At 37.2% G+C, this 17,358-nt stretch overlaps 1 protein-coding gene across 1 annotated transcript in view; it reads right to left on the bottom strand.

Moving 5' to 3' along the window:
• The window catches only part of Appl1 (adaptor protein, phosphotyrosine interacting with PH domain and leucine zipper 1), a 39,935-nt gene that overhangs the window by 4,712 nt on the left and 17,865 nt on the right, over positions 1 to 17,358 (bottom strand). The window contains exons 8-20 of the mRNA XM_050158244.1: positions 17,093 to 17,175; positions 16,032 to 16,190; positions 14,661 to 14,849; positions 12,011 to 12,053; positions 10,029 to 10,085; positions 8,372 to 8,463; positions 7,350 to 7,532; positions 4,757 to 4,809; positions 2,743 to 2,917; positions 2,605 to 2,641; positions 1,892 to 2,038; positions 700 to 750; positions 206 to 295 (exon numbers count right to left, since the gene is read on the bottom strand). Coding sequence (XP_050014201.1) covers positions 206 to 295; positions 700 to 750; positions 1,892 to 2,038; positions 2,605 to 2,641; positions 2,743 to 2,917; positions 4,757 to 4,809; positions 7,350 to 7,532; positions 8,372 to 8,463; positions 10,029 to 10,085; positions 12,011 to 12,053; positions 14,661 to 14,849; positions 16,032 to 16,190; positions 17,093 to 17,175 — 1,359 coding nt within the window. The remainder of the gene's footprint in view (positions 1 to 205; positions 296 to 699; positions 751 to 1,891; positions 2,039 to 2,604; positions 2,642 to 2,742; positions 2,918 to 4,756; positions 4,810 to 7,349; positions 7,533 to 8,371; positions 8,464 to 10,028; positions 10,086 to 12,010; positions 12,054 to 14,660; positions 14,850 to 16,031; positions 16,191 to 17,092; positions 17,176 to 17,358) is intronic.

The raw sequence follows: 17,358 nt of genomic DNA, 5'->3' as shown, positions 1-17,358 counted from the left end.
TGTCTATTATTGATATACCAAAATTCTGGCATGTTTCTTTAACAGAAAGTTATGTTCTATTTCATGGCAGCTACTATGCAATTCAGGTCCCCCTTTCCTACTAGGCAATGAATCATCCGGCTATGAGGTAGAAACGGACTTCCATTTGGAAACTGTCTGAGAGTCACAGTGCTGAATTAGTCATCAATCTCACATAAAGGAATACCTTCTCAATCTGTTTTTGTTTGCTGAGCTCTTTCTGTTGTTTTTCTTTTACTCTCTCTATTTCTTTTTGCTTTTCTGATGCTCTACGATCCTAAAAGGGGTGGGAAATAAAATAAACATGTTAAATAGGAAGCAACTTTAAATTTTATGTTTCAATTAATATAACCTTTGTAACTTTTCAGTACTTTTATATAAGGCACACCAATAGTTTTTCCAGACAGGGTTTCTCTGTGTAGCCCTGGCTGTCCTGGAACTCACTCTGTAGACCAGGCTGGCCTTGAACTCACAGAGATCTGCCTGCTTCTGCTTCCCAAGTACTGGGAATAAAGGTGTGCACAACCACCACCTGCCTCCAGATTCTAAATGCTATATGAGCAATAGCAACCACTGTTAATCTTGTTTAGCAAAACAATTTTATTTGCTTGTGTGAAAGAGTTTTTATTACCCTGCTTTAGCTTAGACACCCTTGGAAATTTAAGTGGTTCTGACTCTTACCAGTTCAGCGTGCAGTGCTATCTGTTTTGCCAATCCAACAGAATCACAAATCTAAAAGGAGGAAAAAGAAAGACCTCAGATACTTTTCTATTACACTATAATTTTTAAATGCCCAAATGGATGACATCACTAGTTTTAAAATAATGCAAGATAACATACTAATTTAAATAAGAATTATGTAAAAATATTTCAGCCAAAAAAAAATTCAGCATGTTTTCTTTAGAATCTTCTGAAGAAACTTCTACTGCTGGCTTTTCCCTCAATCGTGTGCCCGTCCTACCTCTCATTATATCAACTCACTACTGATGGAGACGATTACAGAGATCTACAACTGGTCAAAGTGCGGACAATAAGTGACTGCAGGGTGCTCAGGCCCCATCAACTCATCTACAGCACAACCTTATGCCTCAGGCTACAGGAGATCATGTGAGAGAGTGGAAAGACTGTAAGAGCCTGAAGACCAGGACATCTGTTGCAAAATAGTGTCTCCTAGACATGACAGGGAAGATGTATCCATAAAATCTCAACAATATGGTTACCTAAACAAGACCTGGAAATAGACAGTCCCTATCCCTAGATGAAGAGCTACAGGCAACCAATGGTTGCTGAGAATGGAAGAATCTGTTTTATCCAGGGACAAGCCCCAACAGGTTATCCAATTCTAAGTCATCAGCCCTAAACACATGCATATAAAAGCAACACTAAATGGACTCAGTAAGGTTTATACACACATACATACACCAATAATAATAATAATAAAAGTCATGGATTTTCAAGGAGGACAGATAAAGGAGGAGTTGGAAAGAGGAGAGGGAGGAGGGGAAATGAGATAAACACAGCACTCATGTATGAAGTTATCAAAAACACAAAAAAACTTTACAACATCATTACTGGACTAGTAAGCCGTGCAAACATGAATTTTTTGGGTGGTGATACTGACATAAATTAGTAACACCTAAAAATGACTATGGGAATGTATTATATTTCCAGGATAAGTTAACGGAACCAGCTATCAACAGCTTACAGAACCCGACAGGCTCCACTCATCATGGTGGCTCTCTCCAGAGCAGCGGGCTTTCATCAAGCAGCTCAGCTGGACTAGGCATACCCTGAGAGCTTTTTCCAAAACTTTAGTTTAAAAGTGTGACTCTGATAGGTATTTTATAAAACAAACATTCTGAAAGCCAGGTACCTTTTCCCCCTCGTTGTTTGATTCAAATATATAGCAGACTGATGACAAACTACTTTCACTTCTTCCGCCTGATGTCCGGAGAACAAATCCAAAAAGTCGTTTATTTTCTTGGTGTGTAGCATATAAAACTACACACGGTAATGGAAACTGCCACAGAAACACCATAAATAAATATGAGATCTTCCAAATCATTACAGCAGCATTCAGATGATAAACTCTCATGCTAAATTCTAAAAATATTGTAAATAGAATCTTAAAGACAAATTTTCAATTGAATAATAATCTAGTAACAAATAATACCATATTTGGGTTGGATATTACCAAAAAATATTAAATACTAAGTCTTATTTAATAACATATTTATCAATACAAATTTAACTACAAAAATAACCTACTTAGTAAATAATTAAACAAAAACATACACTTGCACCTATAAAGAAATATAGAATTATAGAATAAACTCAATTATGTTTATGTTTTGATTCCTACTGCTAATTTCCTTGGCATATAAACTCTCTAGGGATAAAAACTATTAATTGCACCAAAATGTGTTGAATCTTTAAGTTACAATAATTTTGTGGAGCTGGCACTATAACTATAGCCTAAAGATCAATCTTAATTGATACTGTCATACTAGGGCACAGATTATTATCAAACTATAAAATTAATATGTAAACAAAAGATACTTAAAGCTTGAATCACACAGAACTCACTGTGAGCCTTGTAACTTGGGTCTGCGGATCAATTAACCTACAATAAATAATTAAGAATTTGGAAAACAACTTTTTAATTAGGCTGAATTAAAAAATTATTTTTCCTGTAAGGTTTATTTTGCAGAGGTTACTACTTACTTCAAACAGTCACAGGTGACTAACAGATGTGATTCTGTCATACGGAAGATGTTATGAATGGCCCGAGCAGCTAGGATCTGGCGCATTGTTTCGTAGACAACGTCTGGATGGTCGTCTGACTTTACCTCCATAGAACCAAGGAATCGGACAATGAAGAGCTGATGAAGAATAGAGTCTGCAACACAACATGGTACATATGGTGTAGGGATGTGTTTGGGTTTTGGTTCTGCAACACAACTCTCCTGCTTTAGCATCCCAGATGCTGGTACTACAAGCACGTGCCATCTACTTAAATATTCATGTATCTTTAAACCTCATAGTTCTTTCCCAAGAAAAATAATATACTGCATGGTTTTAGATTTTCCAATGAAAAATAAAACCTAAAGGAGGTATTTAAAAATAACCTTTAACACTACAGTGTTCAAGCTATAGGAAAATTAAGGCCTCAGTTTCAATCAGCAAAATATAATGTTACAGTGACCTGGTTTGTGGTGGTCTGAATGAAAACAGCCCCCACAGGCTTACAGGGAATGGCATTATTGGAGGTATGGCCTTGTGTAGTAGTGTGGTCTTGTTGGAGGAACTGTGTCACTGGGTGGTGAGATTTGTTGTGACAGAAGCTCAAGTCAGACCCAGTGGCTCACTCTCTCTTTCTGCTGCCTGCCAATCCAGATAGAGAACACTAGGCTCCTTCTCCAGCACCGTGTCTGCCTGCATGTTGCCATACTTCCTGCCATGATGACAATGGACTAAACCTCTGAACTGTAAAACAACTCCAATTAAATGTTTTCCTTTATAAGAGTTGCCATGGTCATGGTGTCTTCTCACAGTAATAGAAACTTTCAGTTCCAGATAAAAAAGAATTCTTTGTACTATTCCTTTAACTTTACTGTAAGTTTAAAATTTTATTTAAGAAAAATAGCTGCAGCCAGGCATAAGCATGAGGACATGACCTCAGATGCCTAGCACCCACATGAAAGCTGGCTTTTCCAGAGCAGATGAGACAGTGGGTATCTATAACCCCAGGGTTATAGGCATAAGGAAGGGACACACAGAGAGAGAACTTTTGGCTAGCAAACTCTAGATTCAATGAGAGGTCATGTCTCAAAAAATAGGTGAAAAAGGATAGAGGAAGATACCCAGTGTGGACCTTTGGCCTACACAAGCACAAACATGCACGCATGCACTTGCGCACACACAAACAGAAAACCCACAGATACACATAATACATACAATAAAATCAACAACAAACCCAGCTACTGGCTGAGTATCTTGGCACATGCCTGTAATCCTAGTACTTGGGAAGAAGGCAAGAGTCATCCTTGGCTACATACATAGTGAATTTGAAGGTAGTCTAGTTATTTGAGAACTGTCTTTTTAAAAAAAAAATATAAGGTACTGGAAAACTGAACATACCCTTCCCCTACCCAACCCACCCAGGTCCTACATCAAGTGCCTCAGCCTAGTCTGGCCACCCCAGGCTGAGCCGCAACCAACCTCTAGGATTCCACCAAGACCTATTCTGTCTACCCGCAACCTACAAGCCCCTCATACACCACATCCAACCTCTCTACCTTGCCATACCTAGCCCTTCATTCCAGGCTTGAACCATAAAATAAATGCTGTACACCAGCCCAGTCCACTCTGTTCACTTGAATTCCTTCCACCCAAGTCATTTCTCCGCTCTAGGCTTAACCCACCTGTACATCCTTTCTTGTGACCCAATTTGCTCTGTTCATACTAGTCAAAACTAAGAAGTCCAGGGGCTGGAGAGATGGCTCAGCGGTTAAGAGCACTGGTTATTCTTGCAGAGGACCCGGGTTCAATTCCCAGAACCCACATGACAGCTCACAACTGTCTATAACTCCAGTTTCTGGGGATCTGATACTTTCACACCAATCCACATAAAATAAAAGTTAAATAAATTAAATAAAAAAAAACTAAGAAGTCCATATGCCCAGATGTTATTGCAAGAATACAAACAATATGAAAAGAATATCGCAATGAGTTCTACCTTCAGTTTCTGACTTTGTGCCTCCTCCGGATTCTCCAAATGGATTTGTACGTCTGAAGTTTAGGAAAAAATATGAACAAATAGGTCAATCACCATGAGCCACATGGAAGAGAACAGAATTAAAAACTGAGTCATATAACTTTACATGTTTATAAAGAGAAGTTTTAGAACTCTCTGTTAATGAACAATCATGGCCAAAATACATGAGCATCACTCTCACACTGAGTAATAGGCCGACCCAATGGATCTGCATTGACTGACTTATCTACTGCAGTCTTCTGTTGCTGTATTTACTTAGTAGTCATAAACTCAGCCACACACAACAAAAATTCTCAAACTGTTTTCCAAAAGTTTTCAAATTTAAACAAGCTAACATAAAGGAAGACTAATGTGGCAATAATACTGGGAACTTATGAAAATGCCAGGGATTTCCTAGAACTGTAAAAATCTGAATCTGCGTTAAGTACAAATTGCAAATTAACTATAAAGATTTGAAAACTGTCTAGTTTTCCTGTTAATTGTATTTCCTACATCTGGGCCTATACATAAGAACTACAGGTGTAAATAAGTACTAAGAGGGCTTGCCTAGGATGCACACAAAGCCTGGGTTTGATTCCCAGCGCCAAACAAAGAGAAACAAAACTAAACTCTTTATTACTCAAGATATAAGTAACAATGCAAGGATAAAAGTAAACCAAAGATTAAAAACTACTTCCCCCCATTCCTATTCTTAGCTTATGGCACAACCACAATGCTAGAAGGGAAAAGTTCAGTTCAAAGGAAGTCTTGGAAGTAACAGTCTAAATTTGCCATCAGAAACAGGACAGAAGCTAAGAACATGGCTCAGTCAGACATGGGTTTAACTCCCAAAATTTATGTAAAAAAGCCAAGCAGTCGGGTGTGGTGATGCATATCTTTAATCTCAGCACTCGGGAGGCAGAGGAAGGTGGATCTTTGAGGCCAGCCTGGTCTACAGAGTAGAGTTCCAGGACAGCCAGGGACACACAGAGAAACCCTGTCTCAAACATCCTCCCACAGATAGATGATAGATAGATAGATAGATAGATAGATAGATAGATAGATAGATAGATAGATAGATAGATAGATAGAAAGAAGACCAAGCAAGGTTGTGCACACTTGTTATCCCAGATCTGAGGAGGCAGAAATGGGTAGATCCCCGGGGTTCACTGGGTAGCCAGTCAGCTTGGCAAGATCCTGGCCAGTGGGAGAACAAAAAGGTGGATGAATGAGGACTAGCACCGGAGGAACTGAGCTGTCTTCTGGTCTTCACAAACATGTACATAAACGATTATGTGCATCTGCAAGCACATAAACATGCATACGCACACACACACACACATACAAAGATACTGACCTCTTTCTAAAAAAACATTTATTTGTTCTTATTGTAGATATACAGATGAGTGCATACATGTATGTATATGCACTATTTATGTGTCCAGTGGCTGCAGAAGCCAGAAAAGGGCTTCAGATCCCTGGAGCTGGACTTATGGAGAGTTGTCAGCTACGATATAGGTGCTGAGCACCAAACCTGGGTCCTTTGCAAGAGCACCAAGTGCTGTCAACCACTGAGTCATCTCTCCAGCCCAATACTGATTACTTTTATATCAGCCTGGCATATCATACCAAATGCTATGCGTATTTGGTATATTTATGCAAATTTTCATGTTTATATCAATTTCATATCCAAATTTAGTGTATTAAGTGCCCAACCTCCTTAATAAATGATATGTCATAGTTTCATTTCGTTTTTTGTATGCATGTTTGTCTATATAAATTATTGTGCACCACATGCATTCAGGAACTTGTGAGGCCAGAAGATGGTTTAAGATCCCCTGGAACCAGAGTTACAGGTAGTGGTGACCTGTCATGTAGGTGCTATAAACTGCACCTGATACTCAGCAGAAGCAGTAAGTGCTCTCAACTTCTGAGCCATTTCTCTAGCCCACCTCCCTCCCCAAAATTAAGTGCCTTGACAATAGTATTCTTCCTCTTCTTCTTCATCATCATTACTGAGATTAAGTACTTTGACAAGTATTCTTCTTCATCATTATTAACATCATCATCAAGACAGGATCTCACATAGTTCAAACTGGACTTGAATTTACTATATAGCCAAAGCAACTTCAACTTCTGATTCTTCTACTCCCAACTCCCAAGTATTACAATTGCAGGCATAAACTAAGCATGCCCAGGTTTTATGTGGTGCTAGGCTTCAAGTATGCTAGGCAAGCACTCTACCAACTGAGCTACGTTCCTAGCCCCTTATTCTGAAATAGATGTTTTAAAATAGTGTCATGACCTGCAGATAAAACTGTCACTTGTCCTGCAATTGACAGGGCAAATCCCCAAGTAAGAGACTTGATAAGCAATTCAGAATTAAATTTTTTGACATTTGATTATTCAAACACCTTTAATTGATATAGAAGACTTAAAAAAATCTGTATGGTTCTATCCTATGAAAATGTCGTTAGACAATCATATGAAAGCACAGCTGATGCAGAAATGTACCGCAGATAGAATCATAACTCTCACAGATCACAGCACCTGTCTTCAGGACAGCCTCACTCACCTGCCTCCTTGGCCAAAGGCTTTTGCCTGGCCAGGCTGATCTTCACACACAGGAGAAATTATATCAAACTGTATTGGAGTATCTGGGGCAACAAGGGAATCTAGAGAGAGGGAAGCCAAATTTGCAGACTCTGATCCCAAGGATCCTGAACTGCTGGTCCGAGCTGTGGGTGGCCGAGATGGTCTAAAGACAAAGGAAAACAAAAAGGCACTAAATTTAGTTTTTTTATTCCAGAAGTGCAATGCTTAACAATGCTTAACACACTATAAGAAAAGAAAACAATATTTTAAGTCAATAAAAGTATAAGGCAAATTCCAATAAAAGGCATTATCAAGGCAGGTATAGAAGCACTGACCTGTTATCCTAGCACTGAGGCACAAACCCTGGGCTGGCCTGTCTTCAAAATAAGACCCTGACTCAAAAAGTAAAAGCTTAATCCCAAATCAGCTAGCTATTTATTTAGTAAAAGATTCCTTTGCTGGATGGTGGTGGTGCACATCTTTAATCCCAGCACTCAGGAGGCAGAGGCAGGCCAGCCTGGTCTACAGAGTAAGTTCCAGGACAGCCAGAACTAAACTAAACAGTGAAACCTTGTCTCAAAAAAAACAAAACAAAAAGATTCCTTTCTTTCCAATTAAAAATCATAAACTGGGACTTGGGAGATGAGTCAGCCGATAAAGTCCTGCTACCTAAGCAAGAGAACCTGGGTTTTAATCTTAAATTCTTGTATTTTAAAAAGCTGCCCATGGCAGCAGGCATCTGCAACAACAGCACTGGAGTGCCAAGAAAGGTAGATTCAAGGAACTCACTGGTCAGCCAGCCCACCGAATCAATGAGCTCCAGGTGTGTGAGAGACCCATGCACACATCCTTTTTTAGAGAATTTACTGTTTTGAAAATATTCTTCTGTTATTCAGAGATGATCTGGTACTTATCTAAGTAGTACTGTTAAAATCAGATTGCTCACTATAGCTTAAACAGCCTACTTAACTGTCTGTTACATAGCCCCGTATACTAACTCACCCTGCGGGACGCAGGCTCTCATGTCTCTGCTGGAAAGATGGGGAAGGAGTGACAGCTTCCAGAACAGACTGATTTACTCGTGCAGCAGTTTCCTATTTTGTTTTGTTTTAAAAAAAAATTAGTATTAATAAAATAAGAAACTAAAAATTTGGTATATTTCTCAAAATGGTCACTAAGTTTTTGAGTTATGTTTAAAATACAAACTAAAGCTACTGAAATATTTCCATTCTCTGACCTTACTAGTAAGTTACATTAATTTCAATCGTTATGAACTTCCTATAATTGAAGAATAATTCTAATTTCTTTCTAAGAACACACACAATAAGAAAATACTCTTCCATTAATTCTTAACTACCAGTTATCTTGGATTAAGGTTTGTTCTATCACCAAACACACTGCCTAATTCAAAATATTTTATAGAACATAAAAATTTAGAAATAGAAAATACTCATTAAATATAAAAGAACTCTTCTAGAATAGTTATTAATTCATGAAATTATTGTAAATATCCTGGATGGCATATCATTTTTACAAAAACAAAATTCTTGTTTCTAAATGAAAAGTCTTTAAATTTAAAACCTGGAAGTCATCTTTATCATTCTCTTATTTACGTTTCACTCAGTCAGTTACTAACTAGTCCAGACCCTCCTATCAAATCCACCATTACATCTATGGTAGCTTAAGCTGGGCATGGTGACACATACCATTATCTGGGCTGGGGAGAGGGGCAGAGACAAGCAGATCTAAGAAACCCTATTGGAGTACAGTAAGAGCTTAAGACTTAGACTTTCAACTGAAATCATCAATCCCTACCCAGCTCTGAGAAGCACCTGGGTTTACAGCATAGCCAGCCCACGAAGACTGGGTTTAGACAGCTCCTGTCTAGGACCGAGTCTTTTCCCAACTCTGATACAGCATGGTCTTATTCCACACCTTCAACTACCGGTACCTTTGGATTCTACCTACACATGTGAACTGTATCTATGGCTAAATTTACCAGATTTGAAATCCTTGCTGCTCAAAGAATAATTTACAAACTGAGAATTCAAGCTATATCATTACAGATGTACCAAAATCATAATATGTATTTGAGCAAGATTTCCAGGTGATCTGTATGCAGACTCTAGTTTTCTATTCTGGACCAAAAACTTTTATTTACACTGCTGGTTCATTTATATGTCACTTCTGTTTCTAAGCTTTAGTTTTTATTGTATTATCTGCAACATAGCTCAGGTTTCTGTCATCTCTACAGAATTTTCATTAAATCAAAGTCCTCACTGATCCTAACATTCTCAAAATGTAAGCCTGTGAGTGATCACCATGAGTGTTTTTTAAACCACATGTTTCTTATCACGACATGCTGTACATAAAATGTCACACTGCTGCCATTTCCCTTACCATCATATCTCCTAAAGGAAGCCATGAAGCTTCACCTACACTTTACCTACACCATGAAGCTAAACTGTCAATACCAGCTGAAGTAACTGATTTCAGTAGATTTTAAAATAAAATACTGTTCTATGACAGACAATACATGGTATACTATATGGATTCTGTACTTGAGATTACATAATTTGAAAAAGGAGTCGATAACAGCAATTTAAATCACAAAATTACTTCACTCTGATAGATCTGAATAAGAAAATAAAAATAGTACCTCTGGATTTTCACTCAAGTATATTTGTTTAGATATGTTGTTTATTGTACAAATCCACTGAAAAGAAAAATAATTAAATATGATTACTAATTTTTTTCAATAAAGTCTTTCTACTAAGGAAGACTATTCAATATTAAGCTGAAACAGAATTTTCATTAGAAGTAGCACATAATCTTCATAAGAAAATACCTTGAGGATGGGGATGTAGCTCAGTGGTAGAACATACACTTAACAAAACATGTAAGCCTCTGGATTCAATCCCCAGCACCACAAACAAACAAAACAAAAACAAGAGACCTAGCTATAAACATATGCATGCAAGCAATATCAGATTAATTACTTTTAAATAAACTTATTTATATAAGATTATAAATAGTAATTACATTAAATTGTAACTTAATAATATATATTAATCTTTTTATACTACATCTTCCCTTGGTTCCCACCAAGCATGGTATTATGAACTCAGTCATCACCATAACACTTATGTAAAAATTTAAACACAAATTCTTTATGGGTAATGAACTTTATATATCTTCCTTATTTCAAAATAGAAAACACTATTCCAGGGCTGGAGAGATGGCTCAGCAGTTAAGAGCACTGCCTGTTCTTCCAAAGGCCCTGAGTTCAATTCCCCAGCAACTGCATGGTGGCTCACAACCATCTGTAATGAGATCTGGTGCCCTCTTCTGGCCTGCAGGCATACATGCAGACAGAATACTGAGAATACTGTATATATAATAAATAAATAAATCTTTAAAACAAAACACTATTTCACATCTTCTGCCTCACTCTCAAGGATTCCTGTGCCTAAGAGGCCTCACAAAACTAATACCCTGGTAACCCACACAGAGAGCAAAAACATCTGTGTCCTTAGAAGCCACAACTACTCTTTCCCATGAGAAATAAATGCAGGTAGGTCTCTACAGAATTTCTAACTATGGGGGCTGAGAGACGGCTCAGTGGTTAAGACTACTGACTGCTCTTCCAGAGGACCTGGGTTCAATTCCCAGCACCCACACGGCAGCTCACACTTGTCTGTGACTCCAGTTCTTGGGCTTCTGACACCCTCATATAAAAACATATACATGTATGTAGGCAAGGAACACAAAACAAAAATAAATTATAAAAAAATAATTAAAAAGAATTTCCAACTCTGTCTTTTACCAATAAAATTATAATACTAAATAAAAATGCTTGAAAGTAAGCTATGGTGTATTTCCATGAAGGCTGTTTCTGAAAAGTCTTTAAGATATCAGTTGCTATCACTCTACCTTCTATGTGTTGTACACTAGGAGTAAAAGTGGAGCCAAAACTAAAAGGCTTGTAAGGAAGAACAGAGACTCCCAAATCTTTGTTCTTCTGTCTTTCACTTTCCCAGCTTTCTAAGCTTTGGCTGCTCTCGTGAGAGCACGTCTGCTGCCAAGGAGCTCTTACCACACAGCCACACAGCAAGGAGTACCAAGGTCAGTGAGCAGGACAGTCAAGGTCATCACTGAACAAAAGACTTTTTTTTTTTTCTTTCTCCAAAGGTGCTTTTATTTTTGGTCAGTGTTTATAGTTTCACCAAATGAAAGTAAAAACAAACTCACAGGAATCTATTGATACATAGCGGTAATATTCCTTGAAAACTAACCAGGAATATATTTCTGAGCATAGGACCAATACACGTTTATGTTTATGAAAGATGACAAAGCTTCTTTGTAATGGCTCTCCTATTTGTTTATTATAATAATCGTATTGCAATGATATGAACATAAAACCTTAAGACAGCACAGAGGTGGTGGCTGAGGCCCCAGCTGTAAAGCTGCTAGAAAACTAAGACTGCTACTTGAGAACAGAGAACTTTTAAAATGTTTTTTAATTAACTAGGATTTTTCCAAATTTTCTATAACAAATACATTAATATGTTTTGTTCTCAGAAAAAACCTAGTTTTAAATGTTAAATGTTGCTGAAAAATTAACTTTATAAAAAATTTTACCTCTTCGTGGTCTTTTTTACTCTCTGCTTGCAAAATTGAAGATCTGGGGGAAAAAAGAGTGAAAGCTTTAGCTTCAACTTTAAAATTAAAGAAAAAACACAAGTGACAAGATTTTCTGGAAAGAAAACCACTCCAGGAGGTTCTCTACTACACACGTGCAAAATCAAACAGGAGCACCCACACTCAGAAGACGAAACGTAAAAGAAGAAAATGCACTTCCGCTTCCTGGCATTTCTACCGGAGATTTGACTAGAAAATACTACCTTCATTATTGACAGCTTCACACTCTGTAAGGTTAAATAAAAGTTCCAACATATGAACCAGTAACATAAATATATGGCCTTTGCCATTTTAAGAGAAAATTGCAGTTTTTCTAGTTTTCTATCAACTCAGGAAAAATTGGAAACTATGCCAAGCATTAACAAAAACTAAAAATACAAAAATGTAAACACTGATAGTAACTTGCTAATCCTGCTAATGGGAACAGGAACACGCAACATACAGCACTGACATTCACTGCATGTCTGTAGAAGGACTAACTAGGAAAATAGCTACGTGGCTACGATACTGAGCAAAATTAGCTTTTATGGAAAAAGGTACCTTAATGTACATTACTATTATGGAGTAAAAAAAATGACTTTCAGAGAACCAAGAGGTTTCTTCTTTTTTTCTTATACATTTTTTGAAAGATTTGTTTGTTTGTTTGTTTATTATGTATGCAGTGTTCTATCTGCATGGACACCTGCAGACCAGAAGAGGGTACTGAAATCCCATTATAGATGGTTGTGACCCACCATGTTCAATTCCTGGGAACTGAACTCAGAATCTCTGGAAGAGCAGCCAGTGCTCTTAAACTCTGAGCCATCTCTCTAGCCCCAGTTTCTTCTAAATAATAAGAAAGTTCAAAGGTCAAAATCAATCTCAGCTAGCTTAAATATATATCATTAGGAAATGTTTAAATTATGTTGTATTTTTCTAAGTATTATAATGCAGCCATTACAGATTTTATTTAATTGATTTGTTCTATTTATATGTATCTGAGTTGATGTGCAGCACATGAGTGTAGGTGTCCCTGGAGGGCAGAAAAGGTGTCAGTTTCCCTGTTACTGGAACTACCGGCAGTTTTGAGCCACCGGATGTGGGTGTTCAGAACTGGATATAGAAGCTCTGTAAAAGTAGCCAGTGTTCTTAACTGCTATTTCTCCAGTCCTGTTTTTTTTTTTTTTTTAATGGATGCAGATGCAATTTATGTATACAGAATATCCTTCAATTATTTAAGAAAACGTACTTAGCAGGCATGGTGACACACTTACAAACTACTAAACACTCCTAAACTACTTCAGAGACTAAGGTAAGAGGACCACAAACTGAAGGCCAGTCTAAACAACTTACTGAGAACCTGTCACAAATGGAACTGTACAAAAAGGGCTGTGGCTCTAGCTCTGTGGTAAAGAAATGCCTAGCTCAAGGTTGTGAGTTCAAGGCAAAGGAGAAGAGGGGATAGGGAGAGGGAAGGAAGGAAAATGCATAAATAAAATTATAAGATTTTTTTCTATTATCCTATTTATCTTTATGCTTTTCAAAAGAATTTTCCTACTCTATAGATTCTTGTTTAATGCAAAGGCAATAGAATTTTTTAGGAGCATGATAATAATGGACAAAATAAACTATCCAGAAGTAAGTGATTAACATCTCAAAATAGAACCATTGTTAGAATCTATGTCACATATGGTGTGTTAAATTTCAACTCCTCACAATAACTGACAGCTCCTCTGCCTGTATTTGATGTATAGAAAAAGAGGTCAGAGAGGTTATAAATAACTTGTCCAAGAACATAGAGTAAATAATAGCCCCTGGCTGCATTCTAACTTATACCGTCTTCCCACTAGTGAGCAGGATTCTTCAGTGACTAGTCTCAAACATGAAATCACAGGTCTGCACCATTTGTTGCTTTGACAACTTCAAAGTATTAAAAAAAATCACTTAAGTCAGAAAAAAATGAACTCATGTCTATTAAATTAGAAAGCAAACTGCCTTAATACAATGCTGTAGGAATTTAGCAGTCATTGTAGGGTAGACATTAGAATGATTAGTTTTCACTATTTCCAAGGTAAACATTACAGCAGACAGCTGTTTTCTAGAAGTCCTCTGACCTTGTGGGAAACAGTGATTCCGTGACGGTAGAACTGTCTTCTGAAGGGGCATTGCATCCTTCACATGGCATTGGTCACTATAAGCGTCTGGAACACCTGAGGCTCTGGGATTATTGTGTATTGCAAAAAGATACACACAAAAAAGGACTAAAGTCATGAGGGCATGCAGTGCCTTCTTTTAGAGAGGCATATTAGAAGAGATAGGGACCTTGTATGAGGAAATACTTTACCCAAAAAGCAACTTTGTGGAACAATAAAGAAATACGCCTTGGTATGGCTGTTGGGGAAAGAGTTCAGTTCACCAGAGGATAAACCTTCCTACTGCCACACAGGCCTAAAAATTTCATCTTGGAGTGACCTCTTTCTTTGACCAACCCACACAACACAGAACACCCCAACAATACATAGGAATTCTAAATGTCTATATTAAACAAAAAGGAATTATTCTGCATTTTATTTTTAAATGTATGACTTAGCAGCAGCAGAAAAATACTAACTTTTTTCCGTCAAAAGAAGTGATCTGAAAACAGTATCGCCTGTCTTCACAGTCCACAGCCATCACTGAGCAGTTGTCTATGTCCATGGCCAGGCCTCCTGCCACGTCTCCACGTGCTTGACTCATTAAGTTTCCACCCTGCGTGAAGTAAAACTGTCTATCCCAGGTAGATGACACCAAGCCTGTTTTACTAAAGAAAGTACATAGATATTTTAATAATGACACCTAAAAATCCCTTATCATCCGCAGACACAAGAAAAAGCATGTGAAAACAAAACAACTTGCAAAAAGGCACAAAGATATCAAGAAGACATACCACTTTTTCTGACTCTAAAATGATTTTATTTACGTTGACTCACTTGTGTAAAGTGTGTACAGTTTCAAAAACAGGAGTAGAAATTAGAAGTTGAAGCTGTTGAACTGACACATCAAAAATGTATATTCTAGTTCAATATTCAAGGGAAGAAATTCAATTTTATTTCTAGGATTAATCAACTTTACCATCCTATATCAAGTGAAGGCTGGGGACTTATCTCAATGGGGTAGCGTGTGTGTAAGATACTCAGGGGCCTGGGTTCTAAGCCAGCATTGATAAATAAAGGGAATAAAAAGAGATGGGGGCGGGGAAGGGGACTTGACCCAGTTTCAAATGAAAACTCAAATTTGACTTGATATAATCACATAGTTAAGTATGTAATTAATATTAATACAATGTTGTGATTACGATAGACTTATTTAGACTCAAATTGGTTTTATCTCTTATAAATCCAAATTATTCAATAAATAGTAAGGTAAAAATTTTGTTGTTTTGTTGTTCTGTTTTGAAGACAGGGTCCCTCTGTGCAGCCTTAGCTGTCTAGAAGTCACTTTGTAGATCAGGTTGGACTTGAACTCACAGATATCCATCTGCCTCTGCCTCCCAAGTGCTGGGATTAAAGACATGTACCATCACCACCTGGCTTTACGTAGTATTTTTTTTTTAAGTATTCACGAATGTTCATTTATCATCAGGCTCATATAAATACACCACTAAGAAGTTTTAACCTTGGGCTGTCAAGATGGCCCTAATGGTTCAAGTCACTTCCTGCCATAGCTAGTGATTTGAGTTCTATCCCAAGCACCCACATAGTGGAAAAAGAGGACCAACTCCAAAGCTATCCTCTTAGCTCCACTCCTAAACTGTGCTATAGCACGTATGCACAAAATAATAATGATAATAATAAAAATATGTACACACAAAGAAAATAAAAACATATTTTAAAAAGGTTTAAACCTTTAGTAAAACCAAAACATCTGGCAAACAATACTAACTATACATTATACTTATTGAATATTACAAGATGAGATGTAAAAATAGCAATAGTTTTCTTACTTCCTAGCATTTAGGTATCCAGCCTTTCGGGTTAAATTTCTATTGACAGGAAACTTGGTGGGATCTGGGTCAGGCACGTATAAAGGGTCACTGGCTACCTCCAAGTCTTCTATTGTTTGTTGCATGGTCTCTACATCACCATCCATTTCCCTTCGGACACTAATAAAGAAAACAGACCAGTTACTACCAGCCACAACCAACAAAGAATGCTGTATCAATCCTATGTGCCCATAAATTTAATTATTTAAAGAAGCAACTGTAAGATAGCTAAAGTAATATAAATTCATTTTAAACATCTTTTAAAACTTAGATATTTTGGCCAGGCAGTGGTGGCACACACCTTTAATCCCAGCACTCAGGAAGCAGAAGCAGACAGATCTCTGTGAATTGGAGGCCAGCCTGGTCTACAAGAGCTAGTTCAATGACAGGTATCAAAGCTACACAGAGAAACTCTGATTTGAAAAACTAAACAAAAATCAAAACAAAAAAGACAAACAAAAACAACCTTAGATATTTGGAAACAATATCAAATTTGAACACTAGTAAAGTAAACACCTAACTATAAAACAGTTCCCACAGTGCTTTGTGATATAGCAGACTCTGTTCAAGCCTCAGCACTGCAAAAAAGAAAACAAAACATCCCCAATTTCATCTTTCCCATGCTCCAGATCAACAGTCCTGCTGCCCAGACAGCAGAGGTGATCACAAGTGCTGTCTCCCTAAACACTAGAGCACAAAAAACAAGATTTGCTTAGTAATCTTCCAAGTAATTTTTATGAATGAGACTTCAAAGAAAATTTCACTTAGAAATTATTACTGTTATGTATTTTTATTATTCAGATATAAAATCTACCTTTCAATTATTAAAACTGTCAAATTTCACAGTGTTATAAATCTAGAGTTTACATTGTAGGGAAAGAAAATAGTAAAAAGTCCAAAATTTAGTCATAAAGCTAAGAAACACACTGACGGCAGGAAACTAAAAGCTGTAAATGTTTAATCATGGCGTCCAGCAGTTAATGCAGGGCCACACTTTCTTTTAATGGAAACAAAATACTTACTTCTGAACACTTGTTCCAATATTAGCTAAAAATTCTTCCAGTTGTCCATTGAGATTTTCAGAGCCCATCTTAAAGAAACTTATCTGAGGTGGAGGAGGAGTAGAAGGTCATACAACACAAACACAAAAGATATTCAGAGTAAATCCCACCAACAATTTCTAGAACAACAGATTAAATAGAAATGACACGGGATTGTTCCATTTTTGAAGGAACAGGTTGTGGTTTATGACATCTACCATACATAGAGCCACTGAGGAAACCAGAAT

Source organism: Alexandromys fortis, unplaced genomic scaffold (genome assembly GCF_014885135.2).
Source record: "Alexandromys fortis isolate MF-2015 unplaced genomic scaffold, M_Fortis_MF-2015_v1.1 scaffold_106, whole genome shotgun sequence".
In the NCBI taxonomy this organism is placed as follows: Eukaryota; Metazoa; Chordata; class Mammalia; order Rodentia; family Cricetidae; genus Alexandromys; species Alexandromys fortis.
The sequence above is the reverse complement of the archived record's forward strand: the minus strand, read 5'-3'. Positions and strand labels throughout refer to the sequence as shown.